The sequence below is a fragment of the Ambystoma mexicanum genome, chromosome 8, assembly GCF_040938575.1.
Source record: "Ambystoma mexicanum isolate Mex_15411 chromosome 8, UKY_AmexF1_1, whole genome shotgun sequence".
NCBI lineage: Eukaryota > Metazoa > Chordata > Amphibia > Caudata > Ambystomatidae > Ambystoma > Ambystoma mexicanum.
In genome coordinates, this window is record NC_090929.1 from 289620184 (window position 1) to 289644330 (window position 24147).

Consider the following 24147-nt stretch of genomic DNA (forward strand, 5'->3'; position numbering starts at 1 on the left):
CCAACACTGCATTCTAAATATTAAGGACTTCATTTGTGCAGGCTGCATAGAAACATGGCGTCTTGAGAGTGATGCTGGTGTGTTGTTGGCTGTGACTGAGTCTTTCTTGTACTGGGTGGGCTTTGACTTTTGGCTTCTCCTTTTTTGTGAGCCCTCTGACTCAGGGTTCCTCTTGTTTGGTGATGCCCCGTGCTCTAGGTTTCACTTGTTTGTTGGTGGCTGTGCCACCGACATTGGGACCAGAAATTGCTGTAGCATTCTCTTGTTACATACTGGCTGCTGCTCCTGGTTGATCCCATTTAGTTGCCTATGAGGGTACATACTTAACATCTTTGTTTCTGACTGGGTATCCGGCCTTCTCTTGTTTGCTGGTGGCAGTGGCTTTGGCATCCTGTTTGGTGATAGCTGTGTATCCGGCCTTCTCTTGTTTGTGCTGGCTGTGGCATTTACCTCTTGTTTTGGTAATGGGTGTGTTTCTGTCCTTCCTTTTTGCTGGTGGCAGTGGGTTTGGCATATTGTTTGGTGATAGCTGTGTATCCGGCCTTCTTTTGTTTGTGATGGCTGTGGCATTTGCCTCTTGTTTTGGTAATGGGTGTGTTTCTGCCCTTCCTTTTTGCTGGTCGCAGTGGGTTTGACATCTTGTTTGGTGATAGCTGTGTATGCAGCCTTCTCTTGTTTGTGTCTGCTGCAGCGTTTGCCTCTTGTTTTGGTAATGGGTGTGTTTCTGCCCTTCCTTTTTGCTGGTGGCAGTGTGTTTGGCATCTTGTTTGGTGATAGCTGTGTATCCGACCTTCTCTTGTTTGTGCTGGCTTTTGCATTTGCCTCTTGTGTTGGTAATGGGTGTGTTTCTGGCCTTCTCTTGTTTGCTGGTGGCAGTGGCTTTGGCATCTTGTTTGGTGATAGCTGTGTACCTGACCTTCTCTTGTTTGTGCTGGCCGTGGCATGTGCCTCTTGTTTTGGTAATGGGTGTGTTTCTGACTTTCTCTTGTTTGCTGCTGACCGTTGCATTGGCCTCTTGTTTGGTGAGGACTGTGTATCTGGCATTCCCTTCTTGGGCGCTGGTTGTGGCTTTGGCCTTCTTTTCATCCAATGCCAGCTGTGTCCGTGCCTTAGTGGTGTTTGGTTCTGGTTGTGGTCTTTTGGTAATTGTCACCTGTCTTCCTCTCTGCTTTCAGCTGTGCTCCCGATGTCTCCACCTGCCTCCTCCCTTTCCCAGCTGTCAGACAGTGGACAGACCCTCAGCGAGGACAGCGGCGTGGACATTGGGGATGGTGGGAATGGCAGCAAGGACAACAGCCCCATTCCGCTGAAAACTCGAAACAACAAGGACGCCAGGTGGAGCGAAGGACAGGCCGAATCAGCCCCCAAACCTGTAAGTGATGTGGGAAGATGAGGGGCATGTGGGGTCTAGAGACAGGTGTGGCAAGGTGAGGCAGGGGACAGTAAGGACTCAGTAGACAGGAGGCTCGGAAGCATTGTTAGAAAACGTGTAGAGAGGTGAATATGGAAGGTAAGAAAATAAGACAGATTGCTGAAGCGAAACCTGAGATATGGGCTGCAAAGAGAAAGAAGTGGATATGAAGTGAGGTATTGTATAAAGGGAGGTGACTGGAAGATGGGCAAAGCGCTGCCACTGATGCTAGACAGACGAGGAAGGGGCGATACGAAGTATGAACGAGGGAGGTCGGAAAGTGAGAAGGCAAGATGGCGGTGCTAAATATGTGAACTTGCCCGATCAGCAGCTATCTGATATGCTGTGCTGCTGCTAGTCATCTGCTCTGATCTGTATACACGAATCTAATGACCAAAGTCACGGTGGGCTGTGAGATGTCCAATGGCTGCCTAATGAATGATAATGAAGGGGGCTGTGCATGAGTGCCTCACTGTAGACCGACATGGATGCATGATTAGGTCCCTGCCAAGGGCAGCAGGCCTCCCTTACTACGTTGACATTCACACAATTGTGACCCCATCCCAAAATGGGACTGGGGCAGTTATGAGATCACCCTTTGATTGTCCTTAGAACTCATAGATTCACCCTAATTTCCATAGGAAAGCAGTTAAAGGCATCATTGGCAGTGTGTAGCAGCCATTGAGGGTGACAGATCGGTTTCTGCATCCAGGTGGCACAGTGCATGGAGGTAAAATGGAAGTGGTCCACCATGGACCACTCCGACTTTGCACACAGCGACAACCTACAAAGCATCAGTGCTAACAGTGCAATGCTTTGCATACGTGTTTGCAACACATTGACACCACTTAATGAAATTAAAAGGTGAGGAGAATGCTCCCTTCCCACGTGTTAATACTTACAATGTGGTCATCGTAGCACCAAAAAACATACAGATCGCAGCAGTGCGCAACATACATCCCAGTGACATAATACACCATCCCATTGAATTTTGGAACACCAGTTGTGATGGGCTTTGCACTTGCATTCATTACGAAGTGGCCACTTTGCCTCTGCATAGTCACTTCCTTGACCCAATGTAGAGCAGCACTATGGGGACCTTCATGGGGAGAAAAGATGCGAAGAAAAGGTGGGTGAAATGAGAAGGGCTGGGTTTTGTGGAGACTGATGTGGGTCAGGAGAAATGGGTGGTATTGGGAAAGTGGGGAACTGATTAGGTAACAGATGATTAAAGGGGAAGGTGACGGGTGGGAACAGAGGTAGGTAGTCTGGGGGAAAACTAAGTGACATGCTAGCCAGGAAAGAGGGTTATCGACTGGAACGAACATGTGCTGGGTGATTTAAGTGTGAGTAAAGGAATGGCAGGTGTGAGAAGAAAGGTGGAAAAAAGGTGCTGGCTAAAGTAGAGTGAGTCAAATGTGCATGGGTGCAGAGGAGATCTAAGAAGGAGGAAGTAGAGAACCAACATTGAGTCAGAGAAACATGGCGGACAGTGCAATGTGAGGCAAACTGTAAGCATGGATGGGGTGATGGTTTATAAATGAAGAGAAGTTCACGTCATAGTAGTTCTTGGAGTCAGGAAGGCGGTTCTGCCACAGTGAAGCAGATTCATTGGGCCTCATTACATGGTATGCGGTAAGAGTTTACCGGTACCGGTAAGGGCACCAGTACCGGTAAACCCTTACCGCCTTACTACGAGGTCCCTTTGCTGGACCCGACCTCAACGGCTGTTTTCACCAGCCGTTAAGGAACAGGCCCGCAAAGGGACCTTGGTGCTAATTATGGTACCACAATTTGCGGTACCGTAATTACCTCCTTCCCCATTCCCATTGAGCCCTATGGGGGCATAAATGGGAATGGGGAAGCGCCTTGGTGAATGGGGAATTACCGGCCCCGCTCACCTTGGAGTAGGCCGGTAATTCCGCCATCCACCAAGGCTGACAAGGTAAAATACCTTTAGTGCCCAACCGTTGTTCAACGCTGGCTGGTATTTAATACTTGTCCGATTTTTCTTAATCAGTTTTACATTCCACAACTCTTTTTCGAATTTTTGTATTGTATTGTAGTAGGCATTTATATAGTGCCTTTTCCCATTTGTATTTCCACAAAGGGCTTCCTGGTAGGAACGCCTTCAGGGACCAAAATCCAGGTATGAGAACATTCTAAGAGGAGGCTTAAGATGCATGTGTGCATTTGGCCAAGATTAGGATTTAGGAGCGCTGGCTGAGCTCCAGTAAGCAACCCAAGAGGTCAGCCACGTGGGCGTGTGCTGAGGGTGGTCTCGACAAAACGGTAGTACCAGAGACTCGATATGTACCCAGCTAGACCAAATTTGTCATAGGTTATTGCTGTATTCTGTTAACAGAGGTGTTGAAGCAAGTCTGGTCTTTCTGTGCAAAGCGGTTATATGACCAGCTAGACCGAATTTGTCATAGGTGTATCTGCATTCTAGAGTGCGTGGGTGGAAAGCTGTGCCTGTGGCAGATGTCCACCGAACTGGTGCCTTTATGCATACCTTAAGATCAGATGGAGCTTATCTTTGATGTTGGTGTGTCATCCGATCTTCTGTGATGTCTGGTGACCCTCCAAGATTAAACGAATGGTTCACCCAAAAAATGTTTATTTCAAAAATAGATAGGCAACATAAAAAAAAAAAACGATTGGCGTTTTTTTTTTTCGAAGTCCCTATGTAAAATTTTGAGCAATTCAAGCTCAAAGATAGCACATAGGGGCATCCATTTTGTGAAATGGATGCCCGCCGCTGTGCTCGCTTTGGCTTTTGCGGCACTAATGAAGGAAAAGCCAGCCAGCTGTAGTAAACAAAAGCTACCACTGGGTGGCTTTTCCTTCATTGGTGCTGTACGCGGAGGACGGGGACCGGAGACTACAGGCAGAAAAGCTGCAGCTGCATCTCGGCAAGTGCTATTCTTTTTATAAAAATAAACACTAGCTGCGTTTTTTTTTCTAAGTTTTCCGGGCTGGAGGAGCCCGGAAAACTTAGAAATAAAACCACAGCTTTAAAAACTTTGTATTTATGTTTGCGGTCGCTTTTGAAGCGACCGCAAACATAAATACAACGTTATTGTGTTTGAAAACGCTGCGGTTTTTCTTTCTAAGTTTCTCAGGCTCCGAGGAGCCTGAGAAACTCAGAAAGAAAAACCGCAGCGTTTTCAAACACAACCGCATTGTGTTTCTGCCTGCCGTGGCTATCACTTTGGGTCTCCGGTGCACCCCCAGGAGAGCACCGGAGACTCAAAGTGAAAGCAAAGGCAGGCAGAAACACAACACGGTTGTGTTTACATGCCGCTGTGTTTCTGCCTAAATCTGCTTTTCCAGCAGATTTAGGCAGAAACACTACGCGGTTGTTTTCCGCAATGCTAAATGCTGCAGTGTTTCTGCCTAAATCTGCTTTCCCATTTGGGGCTCTAGGGCTCCCCATGGGAGCCCTAGAGCCCTGTGGGGAGCCCTAGAGCCCTAAATGGGAAAGCAGAATTAGGCAGAAACACTACGCGGTTGTTTTCTATTAGGCCGTATGTTAAATCTCAGGCGTAAAAAATCTGCTCTATGTGAGGGAGAAGAGCATCTGTTCATATGCGCTTCAGGGATATTCAATCTTTTATTTTGGAATGGATTGTTTTTGAAATCTTGACAATTTTGACAATCCTTTTTAGTCTTCATCCAGTCACTTTTAAATTATTTAGTTTTTACCCGGGTGGGATTGTCTGCAAGTACCTCAGTTGATATCGCAATCTCTGTAAAGGCGTCAATGACTACTGATTTCCACTTCTTGATGAACCCAATTTGTGAAGAGAACACATACTTTGAAAGAGTACTTATCAACATGTTAGATTTGGGTGCTATAAGACACTTCCTGAGCAAGGCAATCAGTTACCACACATATCTTGCATACAAAGATACAAAAGCCAATTCGAATTGCATCCACACAGTAGGTACACATTTAGGGAGCGCAAGTATGCGCCACCAAAATTTCCCTTCAAACATTTACCAAATTATTGATGGAATAATTGCTTTGGTTTCTGATCCATATAGTAAAGCAGGGATGACTTTTTGTTGATTGTATGTGAGAGCTGGAATTATTGAGAATTTTCCATACTTTGCCTGGGTGATAGTTGCTTGTGAAATTGAAGTACACAATTTCTTTTTCAAAGCTAGTAAATGGGCTTCACTCTTCATCTGGTCCCCTATTGTCACGCCCAAATAAATGTACTGATGGACCACCTCCAATTGTACATTGTGAAGGTACCAGCTTAATGATTTCTTTGGTCTTTTACTTTCAGTGAAAGCCACCAGTTAAGTTTTCTCAAGATTGATAGTTGAACAGTTTTTTTTTGCACATAAATTGAAAGAGCATCCAAGAGCCTTTGTAAACCTCCAGGGGTCTTTGACATTAAAACCAGATTGTCAGCATATAATAATGCTGGAATCGAGTTGGACGCCAATCTTGGGACATCAGTGATTATGTCTTAGAATGCCTGTCTTACATAACAGATAAAGACATTGAATAGAGTCGAGGCAAGGTTAGTACTATTATAGAAATGAGAGACAAATACCTTCTCATGTATACACAAAAGCCCAAACTTTTGGCATTGCTTGTTTTCTGTTAGTGATGCCACTTCATATAATGTCACCAGGGTGAAAGCTCATGTGACATCCCTTCCTGAGATGCTGTTGGGTCAAAGGTCATGTGGTTTCACTTTGTGCAATGTCATTTGGCATGCAATTCCACTTCTGCTACCCAAGGCATTTTGGTGAATGGACATCAGTGCCAGAAACTCCCCTTCGTATTCACACCCACGACCTTTATTCCTTTTCTCCAAATTAAATCCGCAGTGTTCTTTCCTGAAACCTGCTAACAAATAATGGCAGCACCTAACTACCATGCTGGGGACAATGACGCAGGTTGGTGTGTTTATCAGCGTCCAAGAATGATTTTTTCTCCCAGCATACCATTTGGCCTGTCCAGTTCTGTGTGCACAGACCGAGCAGAACAAAAGTAGACCATCTCCCGTTGTTTCCACAAAGTAAATTCCTTCACTTTGATGTAATTTTCTTTGCGGATATTACTTAGAAAATACTTCGAATTTTAGATCTATTTGTGGGGTAAGGTGTAAAAGCGGGTGGGGAAAGGGTGGGGTGGTAGTGCAGGGAAGTGGGTCTTGGGGAGTATATTCTCGAAGTAATAACAACAAAGTAAATTACATCAAAGTAATTTAATTCGTTGAAATGACATGGAACCAAGTAGACTCCATCGACACCAGAAAGATCCAGCAGTGGAGCTTTTAGCTTGCTCGAGAAGACACCATCGCACAGTGACCGTCAGACATCAGTGACTTCCGAGGGGTAGAGACTTACAAACAGCTATTTTGTTTAAATTGATGCCCTGCACCAAACTGTGTGTGTACAAGTGTTAGGTGGTGCCCAACAGAAAGGCAACCTTCATGCCACCAAATCCACAATCCGTTTAAAAAAGAAGTGACAGTTTGGTCCATGGCATATGGCTCTAAAAGCCATTATCTATGCCTCTCCTCCCAAGGAAACTTTACCCCCGCTTGACATCAAAGCAAGCACCTTTCCCCCGCTGGTTAGAGGACACATTGAACTAGGGACCTTTGTAGCAAGCAGTGGGGCCGGATACATTTGGAGACGGAAAAGAGAGGCAATGAGAGTTCGTCCTTCAAGATTCCTTAACAGTGATTGGTAGGATCGACTTTGTTTAATAGCATCAGTCTGAAGAGCTTTGGGTTTAATAGAGCCTACTAACCTTTCTACATACCCCATTGTTCAATATTGAGGGAAAGAGAGTCTGAGGCACCACAGTATTGGTTGAGACTAACACTGCAAAGTAGGATTTTTCTGATGGATAGCATGAACCCAGGACATTCATGTTGTAAACAGATGGTCATGGTGCTCCTACTTATTTAAACAAGGTATTGCTTCATTTTCCTCTTAGTGACATTGCTGCTTTTTCTCAATTAGCCCAGAAACATAAGGGAAATTCAAAGTTTCCCTTACAAAGAACCAAATAGACTAAATGTTTGCTTACTTAAGGCCCTGAGTTAATTATTTTGTATTGTATGTTTCAGTCTCACGACAGTAGATATCACTGGACTCAATATAAGAAATCTCTGTAACACCCTCCTCTATCAAAACCTAGGCCCTGTTGCTGGGCAGGTAGTGGAGATCCTCATCAATTGGCCCTGTGGTTGATAGGTTACAGAGTGTCCTTGAGCTATTATTGTTCTGTCCAGTCAGACAGAGGTTAAAGTTGTGCACTCTGCTGCAATATTGTTTGTTATGACATTGGTGTCCTGGGACAAACTGTCAGACCTCTGTGTGTTTCTCAGAAAATTTGAGTAGCCTTCAGCTTTCTCGCACAAAGTAGGTAGTAGGTCCAAACAAATGCTTATATAGTCTTAAGTATATTCGATCTTTCCTCTAGGAATGTAGTCCCTGGAATTACCTTAAAGATGTCCTTCTAGTTATGGGGCTCTGACTTTCATCCTGAAGTTCAGGCAAAGCTAACAAGCATGGGTTTTGGTTGGTCCACTCTATTACAGGCCAAAGGTTCCCATTGCTCTTCCAGAACCATCAAGGACAACATAGTCTCTCTTGACCCTGCAGTCGCGGATTTCTGCAACCACTCTTTTGCCACTGGATCCTTCCCCTCCTTTCTCAAGCACTGTCTTGTGCGCCCCCTCCTGAAAGAACCTTCAGCAGACCCTACCTGTCCAGCCAACAACCGCCCTGTTTCCATAACCCCCGTCCGGGAGAATCTGCTGGAGAAGCTGGCTTGCCACAACTCAACTCTCACACTGCACTTGTTGGTGGTCTCCACGACCATGAATCTGGATTCCGAGCATCCAGAGGCGCAGAAACTGCTCTTCTGAACACCTGTGAAGAACTGCTTGCATCTCTGGACTCCAACTCCCCAGCTGTCCCCATCCTACTCGAACTCTCCTCTGCCTTTGATACGGTCAACCACTCCATCCTCATGCAAAGGCTCCATGATACCCTAGGTATCTCAGAACGGGCACTGGACTGGCTGACCTCCTTTCTAACTGACCGCTCTTCACAAGTATCCTGGGCACCTTAACCTCTCCTACTTCCTTCTCCGCTTGTGATGTCCCCCAGGGTTATATCCTCTCCCCATGGCTCTTAAACATCTACCTTGCTCAGTTGGCACTCCTCATCTCTTCCTTCTTCTGCAACTTCCAGTGTTAAGCAGATGACACAAAACTCTTTTTCAAACGTCCTGCTGACCCTCTTGCAACTTTCATCATCCTAGAATGCATATCTGCCATCCAGTCCTGGTGCACTTCCAACAATCTCTGCCTCAATGCCAGCAAAACTGAGATCCTTCCCATTGGGATCCCTGCTCCCTGCTTCTTCCCTTCACTCTGGCCTTCCTCCATGGGCTCACCCCCTGCTCCTTCTTCTGAAGCCAGAAACCTTGGAGTCATCTTCGACTTCTCTCTCTCCTTCCTCCCTCACACTCAGGACATTGCCAAGAAGTCCCATGTTCAGTTCTTCCCTCTCAAAGGAATTCTCCCTTTTCTACCTTTCCCCCAGAAGCTCAATGTTACCCGAGCTCTGGTACTCTCTAAGCTTGACTATTGCAACAGCCTCCTCCTGAATCTTCTCTCTTCTGCTCGACGACCCCTCCAGCTAATCCAGAATAGGGCAGCAAGACAAGTGTTTCGCTAAACAGAGGCAGGAGGTCTATCACTTTCCTCAGCTGACTCCCTTCTCTGGAACAGCCTCCCCCTCCATCTTCGTCTTGAGCAGGACTTTCTTAAATTCCAGAAGCTCTTCAAGACTTTCCTCTTTGCCTCCTCCTTCCATTCTTCTCTCCTCTGCTAATCTCACAGTTGCTGTGATTGGTGTCCTGGGCCCTTATGCATTCTTGTGGCCCATGACCTCCCACACACAATTGCCCCAGCTTCTGCCTACCCTCAGCACTTGCCTCGGCACACCCTCTGCCCTGGAGGCTTGCACTTCCACCCAACGCAGCTCCAAGGGCGTGTTGCAAATAGCACACCTTGCACCTCATCTGTGGCTCACCCACGAGCACGGACACCCCAGCACCTACCCCCACTGCCCTCTTCCTTGCTGCACTTTCATGTTCTGAATATGCAAAAGGCATAGTAGGCTTGTCCTTTTTTCCCTCCACTATTTTAATTTTTATGTATGTTAATGTGTTTCATTCCCATGTTCCCTCCCAGTGGCCCTGTGGGCATTTTGAAACAGAATTTGCTTAGTGTTTTAGCACCTAACAAGCGAACAGTAAATAAATAAATAAATAAATAATATAAAGTAAACCATGTGGTGCTGCACAGCAAAGCTGAGGCATACACAGTCAGAACCATGCAAACCTTTCAGCCAACAATAGTAATTTAATAATGGCATCCTAAATGGAACCATTCTCCTTTCATTTAAAGACCACTTCAACATGAACACCTACCCTGGATCAACATCCATGTATGGATCAACATCCATGTACCCCGTAGATGGATAGCCCCTCAAAAGGAGAATTTGCAGAGCAAGGGTGTCTCTTCAAGATTATTCCTTATTCCACATCAAACTGATTTAGCAGCTCTCTTCCAGAGAAGAGCTCCCCAGCAAGCTACGGAAGTGAAACCCTGTTTTGAAGATTCTAGGCAGTCCTATGCCTATTCGGTGAAGATTTATTTATCAAATCTGCCTTCACCAAATACATGTTGCTGATCCCATGCCTTGCATAGTGAACACAAGGTCGAAGAAAGGGCAGTCTGCTTTCTTTAGCCAGTGTTCTCTCCGCAGACCCAGGCAGTGGAGCTCAGTGCAGTATGGCAAGGACTCATAGCTAAGGTGGTAATAGGAGTTAAAGTGGGAGTAGGGATAAGGGAGCATGTGGGTGGGATGGGGAAGTGGAGTAAGGGCCTTTTGGGCTGATGGTGTAGGGTCACATAGCATCTGGCGGCTTTGGGTCTCGGCCAGAGGGCATGGGGGTCATAATCCCCCATTTAGTACACAATCAGAGGGTGGGTATTGGGTCTGAAACCCCCAATTAGTGATTACAGTAGGGAAAGGATGGAAGGTGGTTGACAAAAACAGATTCATTGGGTGGGATCATGGGAGATGTTTCAGTGGGCAGGATTCAATGGGTAGGGGATTCAGGGAGCTGCGATTCAGTAGGATCGCATTGAACCTTCTAGGATCTACCTGCATTATGGAACATGAGAAGGGTTACAGGTCATGCCCACTTGTGTATTCTTTGGCATCCCCAGTTCCTTTATTTTCTACAAACTACTCTGTCTTCTATCCCTGGTGAGAAGTGTGTGTATATATATATTACACAGCCACGGTAGTGCCTGTGTATTTATGGTTAAGTTGCTAATCCCAAAGGAAGAGCACTTTTTGGGTGGCTTATAACTTTGCTCCCTCTGAACGAATCCTCACCAAACTTTGCAAAAAAAGTATATGGCCCACTCTGAATGCATGTCATCAATGATATTTGTGATGTCATCTTTGATGTCATGGGTGTTAGTCTTAGCAGTGCACGGTGGTGGCGCGAGTTTGGTTGCTTAGCTTACCATAACTGGCGAATTTCAGGGGGTTTTCGATTTTACTTGTAACCATAACGTCCTTTTAACAATGTTTTTCACTGAATTTCATAGGTTTCATAAGTCCAACTTAACCATAACATCCCTTTAACAAAGTTTTTTCATTGAATATATATATATATATGTATATATACACACACACAAGGCTGCTTTCTGCAGCACGCGCCATAAAATCTAGGTGCACGTGGCCTGCATCAATTGGTCTCTCTTCTATTGAGACCTCATTAAAGAAGTGCAATCATTCCATTCTTCTACTTATTTTTACATCCCACATGTCACGTTCATTCCATCCATTTTAGCACTTGTTTGTTCGTCCAGTGTTCTTTAATGTTCCGGGATCACATTTGGGAGATCGATTTAGATGCTTGCAATGTATGGCAAAGCTCAAGGCAAAGGGCAGGTGTGAGGAGCATTCCATGTTTTGTGGGAGATTACGCCTGCGGTGTAGGGAGGAACACAGCTGCGTTCAGCCCTCTGTGTGAGATCTAGGCATACTGTCTCCTGGGAAAAAAGAAGGTACACAGCTAAGGACCTCTAGGGAAGGGCTGGTCTGCTGTAGGGGCCAAGTTAGAATCTGTGGAGTATAGGCTCAATCTGTGTGCGCAAACTGTCAGATTACCTCCAGAGGCAATGGGGGACCACTCGCTTGCTCGCTCTCTCTCACATACACTCACTTTCTCTCTCTCCCTCTTCCCTTCCTGCCTCCCTGCCCCATGCTATCAGCTGCCTCCCTCTTTAATTGTGAAGGGGGCGCTGGGTCGCTCTTACACCCAGAGCCCTCTGCCCATTGCTGCACAGCCTTTCCCTTACCTCTGAGAGCAGTTCTCCATCTTGATCTTTAGGATCAGGTGCAGGGAACCATAACCTTTTCCCTCAAATGTTCAAGAGCGGGCCTACGTGCCATTTTCATTAGCAAGACTCTCTCCAGGACAGGGTATCCACGCCCAGATTATAAACCAGACTATGCTGCCCTGCCATCTACTTTTCCAACAAGGTCACTGCTGTCCCGGCTGTTCCTATGGGATTGAGGAGCCTGTCAACAATAACTCGGGGAAGGGCAGGGAAAACGTACTGTTTATCAAATGCTGTTGGGCATCCTGGATCCTCACTTTCTGTCACATACTCAGTGGCAAAAATAAGTGGAAACATCTTTGCAAAGGCATAGCTGGTACAAAGCATTATCACTGTGAACCCCAATGGGCACTTACAGAAGTGTGGAGGGCGTTGTGAAAATAATTTCCTAAATAAAGCCTAGCAAGGAGCAAGATAGACTGCTTCAACAAGCTGCTTAGTTAGATGTAGTGCTGAGATACCACCAAACCTATAATGAGGCCCATAGCATGGTTGATGCTTTTGCTAAGATTCTATTGGTTACATGAATTTGGGTGCTTGCAGATTATTCATGTTACAACAAACATAAAACAAGTGGACGTAGGAACAAGTGAGGTAACTTGTCGCAGAGCCAGCGTAGGCATATTGACGTTTACCAGGTAATGGCTAAATGCAGTCATGGGGCAGAAGTGCTAGTCATAAGATATACATAAATGTGGTAGAATCAAGTATAGGAGTTATGGGGCTGGGGAGGGGAGTTTATTTGGTTAAGGAGTTAGTAAAGTATTGTTCCTGTATGATTGAAAGCCCATACAAAATGCCTGTCCACTGTTGTGGCTCATCATTTGTTAGCATTGTTCTTAAGAACTATGCTTAACATACAGGAATATTGTTTTTACTCTTGCCTAGAATCTAAAACAACTGTAACATAATTACTTAGTTTTCAGACATGGTTAAGCAAAAGGATGTATTAGTTTGCTTACAAGACAAACGGACAGCATTCAAGCCTTTAACCTGTTCCTAACCAACTAATAAGCGCCGCCCTCCAGACCTTCTATTATTATACATTCTGGGATGCTTGATCCTGACACTTCGAAAGCCACTTATTAGGCCTTCTGGGAAACTAATCCTGCCTCCCACTTGGACAATATCTCTAATTGTTAAAAAAAAACATCAGTCCATCAGTTCCGGGTAAACATGGCTACTCACTCGCACTTCTGTCTCTACCGCCTTAGGCGAGGGGGGTAGGATGGGGAATGGCGTGGCACTTTGATGCCAGAAGGTCACGAACCTTCGAGCAGATGTGCAGTCCAAGGTCGTGCACATACATTTTTGATGGAGACAACCTGTTTGAGAAGACAGTGGATTAGACTCTCCAGGCTATCAAACTGACACAGAGACAGCACGCTCTCGGGGCATCTGCAGCAGAGGAGGTTGTCTTTTTATTCCCCACGGGAAGAGTCTCCAGGCCCTCCAAGGGGGTACACTACCCCCTATCATCAGCCCTCCTGCTCCACCACCCAGGAAGCCTACATTGGCCGTTCCCAGGCCTATGGCAGCGGAGGCAAGCGTCGTCATCATCCACAGACCAGGAAGCAGATGCCCAAGCAGGCCTGAACCGGCCGATGATCTGAGGCCCCACTTTCTCACCCCAGTGGGAGGGCGGCTATTGAACTTTGTCAGAGAGTGGAAAAGCATCACCATGGACAAATGTGCTGGATGTTGTTCAGCAAGGGCACGCTTTGGAATTTCAACACAGACACCATCGCTTTCCACCTGTAGCACGTCAAGAACATCACATGGCTCAACTGCTTCAGGAGGTTCAAGCCATGTTAAGAAAAGAGGCATAGGTCCTCTTTTCAATATTTGGTAATGGTAATTTTCAATAAGGAAAGTGTCAATATTTGATAATGGTTGGACACTGTGGTGTAATTGCACCTCCGACTCAAACAGGTATCTCTGGGATTGCTAACCATGCTAAACTCAGCTACTGCATCCGATAAGTATGTAGTCCCTCGTATCCTGTCTCAAATGTTGAGTATAGAAAAGGGTAGTTGGATATATTATGGAAGCTGACCACTAGATAGGTGAATTAACTATTTGTTAGTGGAATGTCAAGGGTCTAAACATCCCCAGGAAGAGGAGGGAAGTCCTGACTAGATTGAAGAGAGAGACAATTGATATTGCTCTTTTACAGAGAGGAGGAATCCAAAAGCCTCCTAAATAGCACTCTGTTTAGTAAGGTATTATTAAACTGCCATACTTCTAAATTGAGGGGTGTGGGTATACTAGTACGTAGGGGTCTGAACTTGGACATGGAGAAAGTAGCTATGGGTGAGGATGGGAGAGTGATTTTGATGGATGCTAAATTTGAAGGCTGATTAATCACAATAAGGTCTATCTATAGTCCATGTGCCAGAGGGAATGGCTTCTTACGAAGATCTTGTCACTTTTACAAGAAATGAATGGGGAATATACTATCCTGGGGGGTGACTTCAATTGTGTCCTTGAAGACAGGTTGGATCACTCTGCAAATTGCAGATACACAGCGGAGAGCATGAGCAGGGCGTTTAACGAGTTCCTACACAGTCTAGACTTGGTCGATGTTTGGAGGTCTATGCACCCCGGGGAGAAGGAATTTTTCCTTCTTCTCGCCGGTCCACGATTCGTACTCGATAATCGAATATTTCTTCATTTCTGATAGACTTGTTGAAAAGGTCTCTAGTACAGACATAAAGGAGAGAGGTATTTCAGATCACTCCTTGATAACAATGAGGCTGGAACTGGGAATGGAACTATCTAGTACTCCTAAGTGGCGCCTGAAAACCTACACATTGCAGGAACAGGGGGTGCTTGAGTCTCTACAGGACTTTATTGGGAATTTCTTTGAAATAAAGGAGGGTTCTACATCTGATCTAATGGTTTGGGATAGCTGTAAGGCAACAATTAGGGGTGAAATGATGAACATTTCGTCCCACATGAGGAAAAAGGGAGTGACTGAACTAAAGAGACTGGAGAGTGAATTGGGTACGTGCCAGAAGAAATATCAAATGACAAAAAGTGGCGAGGATAAAGCTGAAATGGAGAGAACGTGGGAGCATCTCAAACGCGAGATGGACATCCAGTATAAGAAAGGCATGTTCTACATGAGACAGAAATACTGGGAGCAGGGTGACAAAAGTGGTAGACTGCTAGCTAATAGACTGCGTGGCTTAATTGATAGCTCCTTTGTCCAGATGGTGGAAGGTGGAGGGGGGGAATATTAAGAAGGAAGTTAAGAAAGAAAAGATATGTGAATGTTTTCGGAAGTTTTACGCATCACTAAACAGGGAGTATCAGTTTCCAACGCCTGAGAGTATGACTGGGTTCTTTGGAAAAACGAACGTGCCAATGCTATCCGATGACCAAGCTACAGCCGTTGATCAGCCTGTTACGGAAGAGGAAATACTGGCTACCATTGGCCAACTCAACACGGTTAAATTGCCAGGCTTAGATGGTCCTCCGGTTGAGTTCTACCGGGCACTGGGTCCTGAGTTAACACTGTTTTTATGTAAGCTATACAATTATTTTATGACCAATGGGATCATGTGTCCAACCATGAAAGAGGCTTGCATTGCAGTGATCCCGAAACTGGGTAAAGATCATAAACAATGTGAAAACTATAGGCCGATATCGTTGTTAAATGTTGATCTTAAAATGTTCACTAGAATAATGACTAACCGGTTGGATAGGTGCATTGGAAGTCTGATAATTGGTTCCCAGGTTGGCTTTATGCATGGCAGATACTGGTATGACCACGTTAGGACTCTTATAGACATAATGGGACTCCCAAAGGAAAAGGTTAAGAATGCACTTCTAATTGTTATGGATGCAAAGAAGGCCTTTGACTGAGTTAATTGGGCCTTCCTGAATCACACACTTAGAAAGATGGGTTTTGGGGACACTTTTCTAAGAGTTGCTAGAACGCTAAACTCGTCCATTAGTGCTCGAGTTTGGGTCAACTGCGTTCTGTCTTCTGCTTTTCTCTTGACGAGGGGTACTAGACAAGGCTGCTCGTTGTCACCATACCTTTTTAACCTTGCAATAGAGCCATTGATTGCATACATAAAGCAGGAGCAAGGCCTCCACGGACTCACATTTGGAGATAGTGAAATTAAAATTCTGTGTTATGCGGATGATATGACTATCATCTTGGCCGATCCGCTAGAATGCATGTTCAAGGAAGTGGGGCTATTGTCTGACCATAAGATCAACTGGGAAAAGACAGTGTTCTTTCCTCTAGACATTGCAAAACCAAGGGGCGACATCGGTTTGTGGAATTGTAATTGGGAGATGGGAGCAATTAAGTATTTAGGAGTCTACCTGGTTCGTGACCTGAGGAAGATGGTGGAATTCAATGTTTCAAACATTTTAGAGACGATGCGGAAGTATATTTTGAAATGGGGCTGATTAATACTTGGGCTCTGTGTGAAAATCAATGCCATCAAAATGGTTCTTCTGCCGAAAGTGCTGTACATTGTCCAATCTATCCCTTTGAAGTTCACCAAGAAGATCATTGGTAGTATTGATAAGGTCTTTCAGGAGTTCCTCTGGGGGGAGGGCAATAGGCCTAAAATCCCAAAGTACATAATAATGCGACCTGCGAAGGAAGGGGGCTTTGGATATTCTAATCTAACAAACTATTGCAAGGGGTTTGTTCTTAAAAAGTCAGCATTCTATTTCACTGAAATCGACAGTGGCATGCCCTATTGGCAGATTATTCAGAGTTAACAATTCTCACTGTATGCTTTGCTTGACATGTACACAATGTATAACATGCTAAACTCTACCCTGAGATTACCCACAACGGATACTGCTAGAGGGGCCCTACAAGATTTTATGACTGCCAGAGGGGAAAACATCTGGATTCACTATGATGCATCTCTATGGCATAATGCAGATAATGCAGGACTACAGATAGTGAACAAGAACTTATGCTGGCAAAGCTTGGTCAAAAGAGGCATTTTTAGGAAATGTGATGTCTGGGAGGGTAATCGAATGATTTCATTCGAATGACTTGGTGAATTTTTCGGGCTAGTGGGCAGGGAACATACACGTTACAAGGACCTGAAATTTCTTCTGATTGATCAGCAGGGAATGCTAGGGGACTCCATGAGAGAGAGAGACCTAAGGTCTGTAATATTATCTGTTCATTTCCATGCACAGGGTCAACGTACATGAAACTGATGCCGATGGATAACTTGCATGTCGATGCATGGGAGAAACTGCATCAGGCTTGGGTGGAGGAACTTGGTATGGATATTCCTAATGAGGAATGGGAAAGTCTGCTTTGTATAGGCGTGCAGTCAAAAATTGATCTGGGCCTGATGTGTATTAGCCAAAGAATCCTCTGTAGTCTATACTAGACCCCTGCATGGATGGCCAGGCTAGGGTTGTGAGATGATGATACCTGTTGGGGCTGTGGTCTTTATGGGGGCACCTTAATTCATATGCTATGGGCATGCCCAAGAGTGGCTAACTTTTGGAGTGATGTCTTGAATAGATTGGACCTTATGCTGGGGAACAAACTCCCAAAAACATCTTACTTGACAATTCTATTATCGAACAAAGGGAGAGGAGAAATTGCTAGTATGAGAACAGAATGGATAAATAGGGTACTAGTAGTAGCTGCTAAGCAAGTATTAAAAGTCTGGAAGTCAAGGAAAAAGCCGATTGTGGATGATTGACTGATCGATGTCCGTACTTTGTCTGACTATGAAAAGGTATTACTAAAGAAACAAAAGCGTTAGGAGCATTATTTTATAATTTGGGGTTCATTCAATGAATTATACAGCTAATGTTGATTTGCTGCATGCATAATTGTTTGAATGAGATAGATGGGATTTCTATTCAGTTTTGTGCGTTGAAGTTTGTCGGTGATGTATTGTCTGTTGTTGGATGTCTGAAATATTGTTGCAAAATAGAGCTTTGCAGTAGTAAGTTAAGGTTTGAACTTGTAACTTTTAATAGTGTTAGAATTAGTTACTTGATTCCTGTATATATTTAGTTATTTGAATGCATACCTGTGATTTAATGGATATGTTTGTGATACCTTTTTTCCGTTTGGTTTGTATTCCAAATAATAAAGTGGTTAAAAAAAAAAAAAAGAAAAGAGGCAATAGAGCTGGTCCCTGAGTGACTCCTGGGCACTGGAGTGTACTCCAGATATCTCTCAACAAGTACTTAACGTCCCATAAATTCAGGATGGTCACCTTTGCAGCACGTGCTCTACCAGCTGGAGGAAGGGGATTTTCTGCAACTCTGGACCTGGAGGATGCATACTTTTACATCCACATTCATCGAAAACATCGGAAGTTCCTGTGTTTTGTGGTCTAGGGGTGGCATTACCAGTTCACGGCCCTGTCCTTTGGCCTTAAGTCGGCCCCCAGGGTATTCACAAAAAGCTTGAGCCCGATATCAGCGCACCTATGCTGCAAGGGCATACATGTCTACCCTTATCTGGTTGACTGGCTCATTCACTCCCGCCCTCGCGTGCTGGCGACGCAGCACACAGCGGAGCCCATACGTCTTCTGACGTCACTAAAATTCTCCATCCAATAGCCAAAGTCCCGCGTGGTGCCATTGCATATTCCTCTGTTCCTGGGTGCCGTCTCAACACAATCACATGTCTGGTGACCCCCTCAGAGGAGAGGGTGAAGGCCAGCCTAGGAGCAGTTCAGCCTCTGTCCACAGTGTCCATCACAACAGTCCAGTCGATCAAGTCTCTCTTGGGCGTGATGTCTTTCTGCATCCATCAGGTCCCCTTCTGCAGGTTCCAGATGCCTCCTCTCCAGGAATTAGTAGACACCAGGTGGCAGCAGGTCTCAGGCACTTGGAACGACAAGATTGCCCTCAATCGGGCATTCCAGCAGCCTCTACAGTGGTGGGCAGTGAGCCCGCATCTCACTCAAGGAGCCCCCTTTTGTATTTCTGCGTACCAGGCCACAGTCACCACAGCCACCTCCCTGGGGGGTTGGGGAGCCCACACAGGGCAGTCTCACGCCAGAGGCCTCTGGCTCGCAGAGGAGAAAGGCTTGCACATAGACTTCCTGGAGCTCCGGGCAGTCTTCTGGGCCCTCAAGTCTTTCCAGCCGCAGCTACAGGGGAAGGTGTGCAGATCTTCATGGACAACAACATAGCCATGTTTTACATCTGAAAGCAGGCTGGGATGCACTCCACCTGCTCTCTCTCTGGGGGGCCAGTCCCTATGGCACTGGGCCATTCTTCAGGGCATGTTCCTCGTTCCCTTTCAACTGGCAGGCACCAAGAACACCATTGCATACTCGCTCAGCAGGGATCTGAGGTCCTTCCATGAGTGATAACTTCTTCAACAGCGCAGGTGTCTCAGCTCTTCAGCAGGTAGGGTTACCCCCAGATCGACCTGTTCGCGACAGTGCCAATTTCAAGTGCTGGAAATTCACTAGCAGGTACCCTCAGCCGATGAGTCTGGGGAATGCATTCTCGCTCCTATGGGATGGGCTCTCCCTGTACACCTTCCCTCTGATTCTGCTTCTGCTACGTGCGATCAACACACTCAGATACTGCCATTGCAGGATGATCCTCATCGCTGCGGCTTGGCCGCGGCATATCTGGTACCCGGACCTGCTCCATCTGTCATTGGCTCCGTCCGTCTGGCTGCCTCCACTTCCAGACCTCCTTTCCAATGAATACAGAACAATCATGCACCACGACCCAGAGTTGCTGAGCCTCATCTCCTTGCTCCTGCAGCCCTAGAGTTCGGGCACTATTCCCTGCCAAGGTCAGAACTTCCTCTATGTTGTCTTGCTACAGGTACAAATGAAAGCGCTTCACAGTGTGGTGAAGGACTCAGAAGATTACGCCTCTGTGGATAATGGCTCTGCAGCTCCTCCCATACGTGCTTTTGCTGACCAAGGCAAGGAAGATATACAACACTTCTGCAGCAGTTTCATACAGTTCTTACTTCAGCAATCAATGTTTGTCAGTATAATTTGCCAACACCACTTCAAAGCACTTCATAAACTTTCACCTGGTTTACTTCCATGCTGGGCCTACTACTTCAATCACACCTAGTTTACGCCCATGCCAGTTCTAAATTTCAATATTCACCGTTCAGGTATACTTCCCTGCCCGAACAGTAATTTACAAACAAGTGCTTCTGTGGTTAAGGTCAGTTTACAACAGCTTGGCAGTTTTCATTACTTTACAACATCTTGTGTTAAGCATCTCTTCAGGAAAGGCTAGATTCACTTTGGGACTCTGGTTCCAACACCTCTGCAAGTTATGCTGCTCTCCTTCTGAACAACCTTTTCAAGAAGGGCAGCCTTCCTGCCACTCTTGTTTCCCTGCTGCTTTATTAACCAAATACTGACAAGGATATGGTTTTACACTGCTTCTTCCTTGGCTTTGACAATGTGGATTTTTACCAGCTTTTGTTATGGACTTCTTCAAATATGAGCAGTAAGCTTTACAACCTTTGGAACTTTCATTAGCCCCCTCCTGACTTTGGCAATATCTATTGGCATTAAATTGCCTTGCTTTTGGTGTCTTATGGCTTGGGTAATGGTTGTCTGCATTAGGCTGTAATAGTATTCCCCCCTTTTTGTTGTTGGGTTCTAAATAAACTCTCATGCTTAAAGACACAGTCATTTGGTCTTGAAAAATAATGTTTACTTCATGCACACTTGAGTGCTTTCAAGTCTGAAAACACTTGCAGCGAGCACGCGAGCAGTGTCGGAGCGCTCCGGTTTTACTATCAGCTGGTGAACTCACCGGGTAAGGCTTGCGCATCAGATTCCCTGGCTTTCCCACAGGTACTTCACTTAAGCGGCTCCTCGTGACCCAGCACCATGCTGATTTCGGTCCTCTGCCACCCATGCCACTTGTATACAGAGCTTCCTTTGCTCTGGAGGCTCTCTGGTGCTCGCCGGCCACCAGGGGTAGCCTTAGGTGGGAAGAAAGGTTTCCTCACTTTTGCTTCCCACTGTGCAACCTCAGCAAAACAGGTCTTCAGAAGACAGGGTTCCCTCTCTCATGCTTCCAGCTGCACAACCTCTGCAATTAAGGCTTGTGAAGTCAAAGACACTCTCAGGAATGGCTATTGCTCTCTTCTCCCTCCGCCAGTTTCTGCTTCTGCTGCTTAGACTGTTCACACTGCTCTACTTGCTCACTAATGGCCTGCACCTGATGGTGCCTTATAAGCCTCTCAGTCTCACTCAGGTGTAGGCCATTCCCACTAACAAGCTGCACTCTCAGCCCTGTTCCTCTTTAGTCCTCTTCTTCATCCCAGTACTTCGGGGATTATGGAACTTGAATTCCATAATGTTAAAATGTGTTTTCCAAACTTGATGTTCCATTGTATACTAATTTCTGTTCGCCGTAATATTCTTTAAAGGAATACTATAAGGATCAATCAAAAGATTGGTTTGTATAGAGAAAAAAGTTCTTTAGGATTTGAATTGTTAATTTTCCCAGATTTCTGTTTAATATACCTTTGGGATTTAGGGGATCTTCTAGCTCTATAAGTCTCCAGGGGGTTAGAAGGTGTTTCATTTCCCTCAATGCAGGGAGTTTATGATTGTTGATTGTTTTTACCCCTATCACGATTGTTATGACAACAAGCCATTGCATACTTTGGTATTGAGGAAATGTCCCCCTTAGAGGAAGACAAATACTGCATCTCACCCAACAGAGTTCTCTTATTTCCCTGGGCCCTTTTTCCTCCCAGTTGATCCTCCTGCAGAATACTACCCTCAAGGTCAGGATCAGAAAGAGTCTGCCTTTCCCTGGCCACCTGGGAGGAGACTTTAGACAGGGTCTGTGTGAGGACTGTGAAGGATTCATCACAAGTTCATCCATGTTAACTCGGGTGTAATGTTGCTGTTGCAGGGGCTTAACAATTTCTGAATATCGTAGAATCCATTGTCAACAATATGCCACTATCCCTAAAAATGCAATTATCTATATGACAGTTTGGAGCTTTGGAATCTTATGTCCTGTTTCTTTTTGTGAAGGGGCTATTAATCGGAAAGCTTCAGAAATGTCATGACCCAAGTAATGTACTCTTTGGGCCTAATTCACAGAACTTTTTCCAATGGGGTTTTGCCATTATAAATTGCTTCTGTGAATTAGGCCCTTTGTCTACATAATTGTAATTTCTGTTTTGATACCTTATGTCCTTTGTCTGCCAGGACAGTGGGCAGCATTTGAGTGTTCTTTTTGCATGCTTCATGAGATGCAGAAGCAATCAGTAAATCATACCCTCAGGCCTAACGCAGCCAGAACTCAGCCTGGGTGTCCACACTCCAGACTGAACACATCCAACTGATTTCCTCAGCACCACACCTACCGCTAAGAAGCAGCTATCATGCAATAACCACACCAGCTGCACACATATCTGGTGCGCCCATGCACCATACGACTCTCTCTCTACTGACTTGAACTGCGGTTCCCAAGGGCGTTCAACCTACCAGCGCTTTAAGGTCATGCCAATGATACATAAGGCGCTATATAAAGTAACATAACATCCACATATTGAACCAACACTGATTTTGCCGGGACTTTTATGTCCTCTAAATCTTTTTTTAGTTTCTGGGAAAAGAGTGTAGGGGACTCTGTATTTTTGCGCCTTGATGACATTACCCCGGCGATACACAAACATATACTGACTATCCTTATGCATGGACACATAGAAAAATGCAGAGCACAGGTCTGCTAAGGAGAAATTGGGCCTCATTACGAGTCTGGCGGTAACCGAAGTGGGAAAACCACCTGGTTACCGCCAGACTCGTATTACCATTCCGCCTCCGTGATTCCCGGAATTACCGGGGCATTACAGCCCCGGTTTTCCAGGAATCACGGAGGCGGAATGGTTTTAATCCCCATTCCCATTGAGTCCTATTGGACTCAATGGGAATGGGGATCATGGAAACACCGGCAGCATCTCGTAATGCTGCCGGTGTTTCCTCGTCTGCCTGCAGGCTGGCGGTGTTAATTCCGCCAGGTCAAACCTGGCGGGAACATCAACTCCCGCCTGCAGGAGTCGGGATCAGGCGGTCCGGAAACAACGGCGGCGGCGGGTTTACCGCCACTGTTATTTCCGGACCGCCTGATTTGTAATGAGGCCCATTGTTGGCTTCAGGAAGGATGCATGACAATATTGTCACCAGGTTCGGCACAACTGGGAACGAGAGAACCACCACTAAATTAAAAGCTCCTTTTGTCCTGAACAAGACACTGACACTGACTGGTGGGTCACCCTCCTCTCGAAATCTATGGTGCACCCTGCCAGTGAAATCAGGTGACCGTGTCTCTCTGGTAAGCTGCTCCAGCTCCTCCCAGGTGTCACTCAATGGCTTGTGTCCCATCCACTCATTTCATGAGGCAAACACTAACCAGTGTGTCAGCCACCACTTCTAATCTTGTGCTTCCACTCAGCAAAATAAGACACACATCACTGCCATAAACTTCCCTTAGGGATTCCCAGCTCCTCCCACTCTTCCTCCCAGGTGACAACCGATTACACTGGTTTCATTGACTCATTTCTAAAAACAGACACTGACAGGAGTGTCCCCTGCCTCCTCAAATCTCTGGTGATGACACTTGCGTTGTTCACCCACTCCAAATCACTGAATGTGTCCCTCAGCTCTGCATAGGAAAATTCAACCATAACTCTCATGTTATAAAGGGGTCCCAGTCACACTCTACCTCTCCTTACCAGCTTCCTACAGCTACTCTAAATGCACTCAATTCATAAAGCCTTCCCTAAACATCCTAATCCTGCCTCCAATAATGAAATTTGGACTATCTGAAATCTGCCTAAGGCTGAGTAGAAGATCCAACCACGTTTCCACTTCGAGCCATTGGGTTGAAAGTGGGACAAACATTTCAGACGTTAGTCCAAGGTTCACCCCTGATGAGTCACCCAAAATTCAGGTGATTCGAGCTGATTGTGGAAAAGTCTAGTGTTGGCAGAGACAATTTTCCATCTTTGAAATCGGTCATGGCTCTGTTTTTGTATTTCCTCTATCAGACCCTCACACAGTGAGCTGGCTCATCATTCCAAGACAAGCTCACAGTCCAGAGGACAACAGTCTACACAGAGGCAATCATTGGGAAAGCTAAACATTTATTTATGCAGTGTAAGGGTCTATGCAGGACTTATCAGTGTTTCCACAGAAGTTTCCAACAAGATATGCTATGCTATGTTAGTTGAACTTATACTGTGCACATTCACCCGGAGGGCGTCTTGGCGCTAGGCTTTCG

At 45.6% G+C, this 24147-nt stretch overlaps 1 protein-coding gene across 1 annotated transcript in view; it reads left to right on the forward strand.

Annotated features, from left to right (window-relative positions):
- Nucleotides 1–24147, forward strand: part of WHRN (whirlin) — a 1326895-nt gene that overhangs the window by 1255200 nt on the left and 47548 nt on the right. The window contains exon 11 of the mRNA XM_069609683.1: nucleotides 1176–1372. Coding sequence (XP_069465784.1) covers nucleotides 1176–1372 — 197 coding nt within the window. The remainder of the gene's footprint in view (nucleotides 1–1175; nucleotides 1373–24147) is intronic.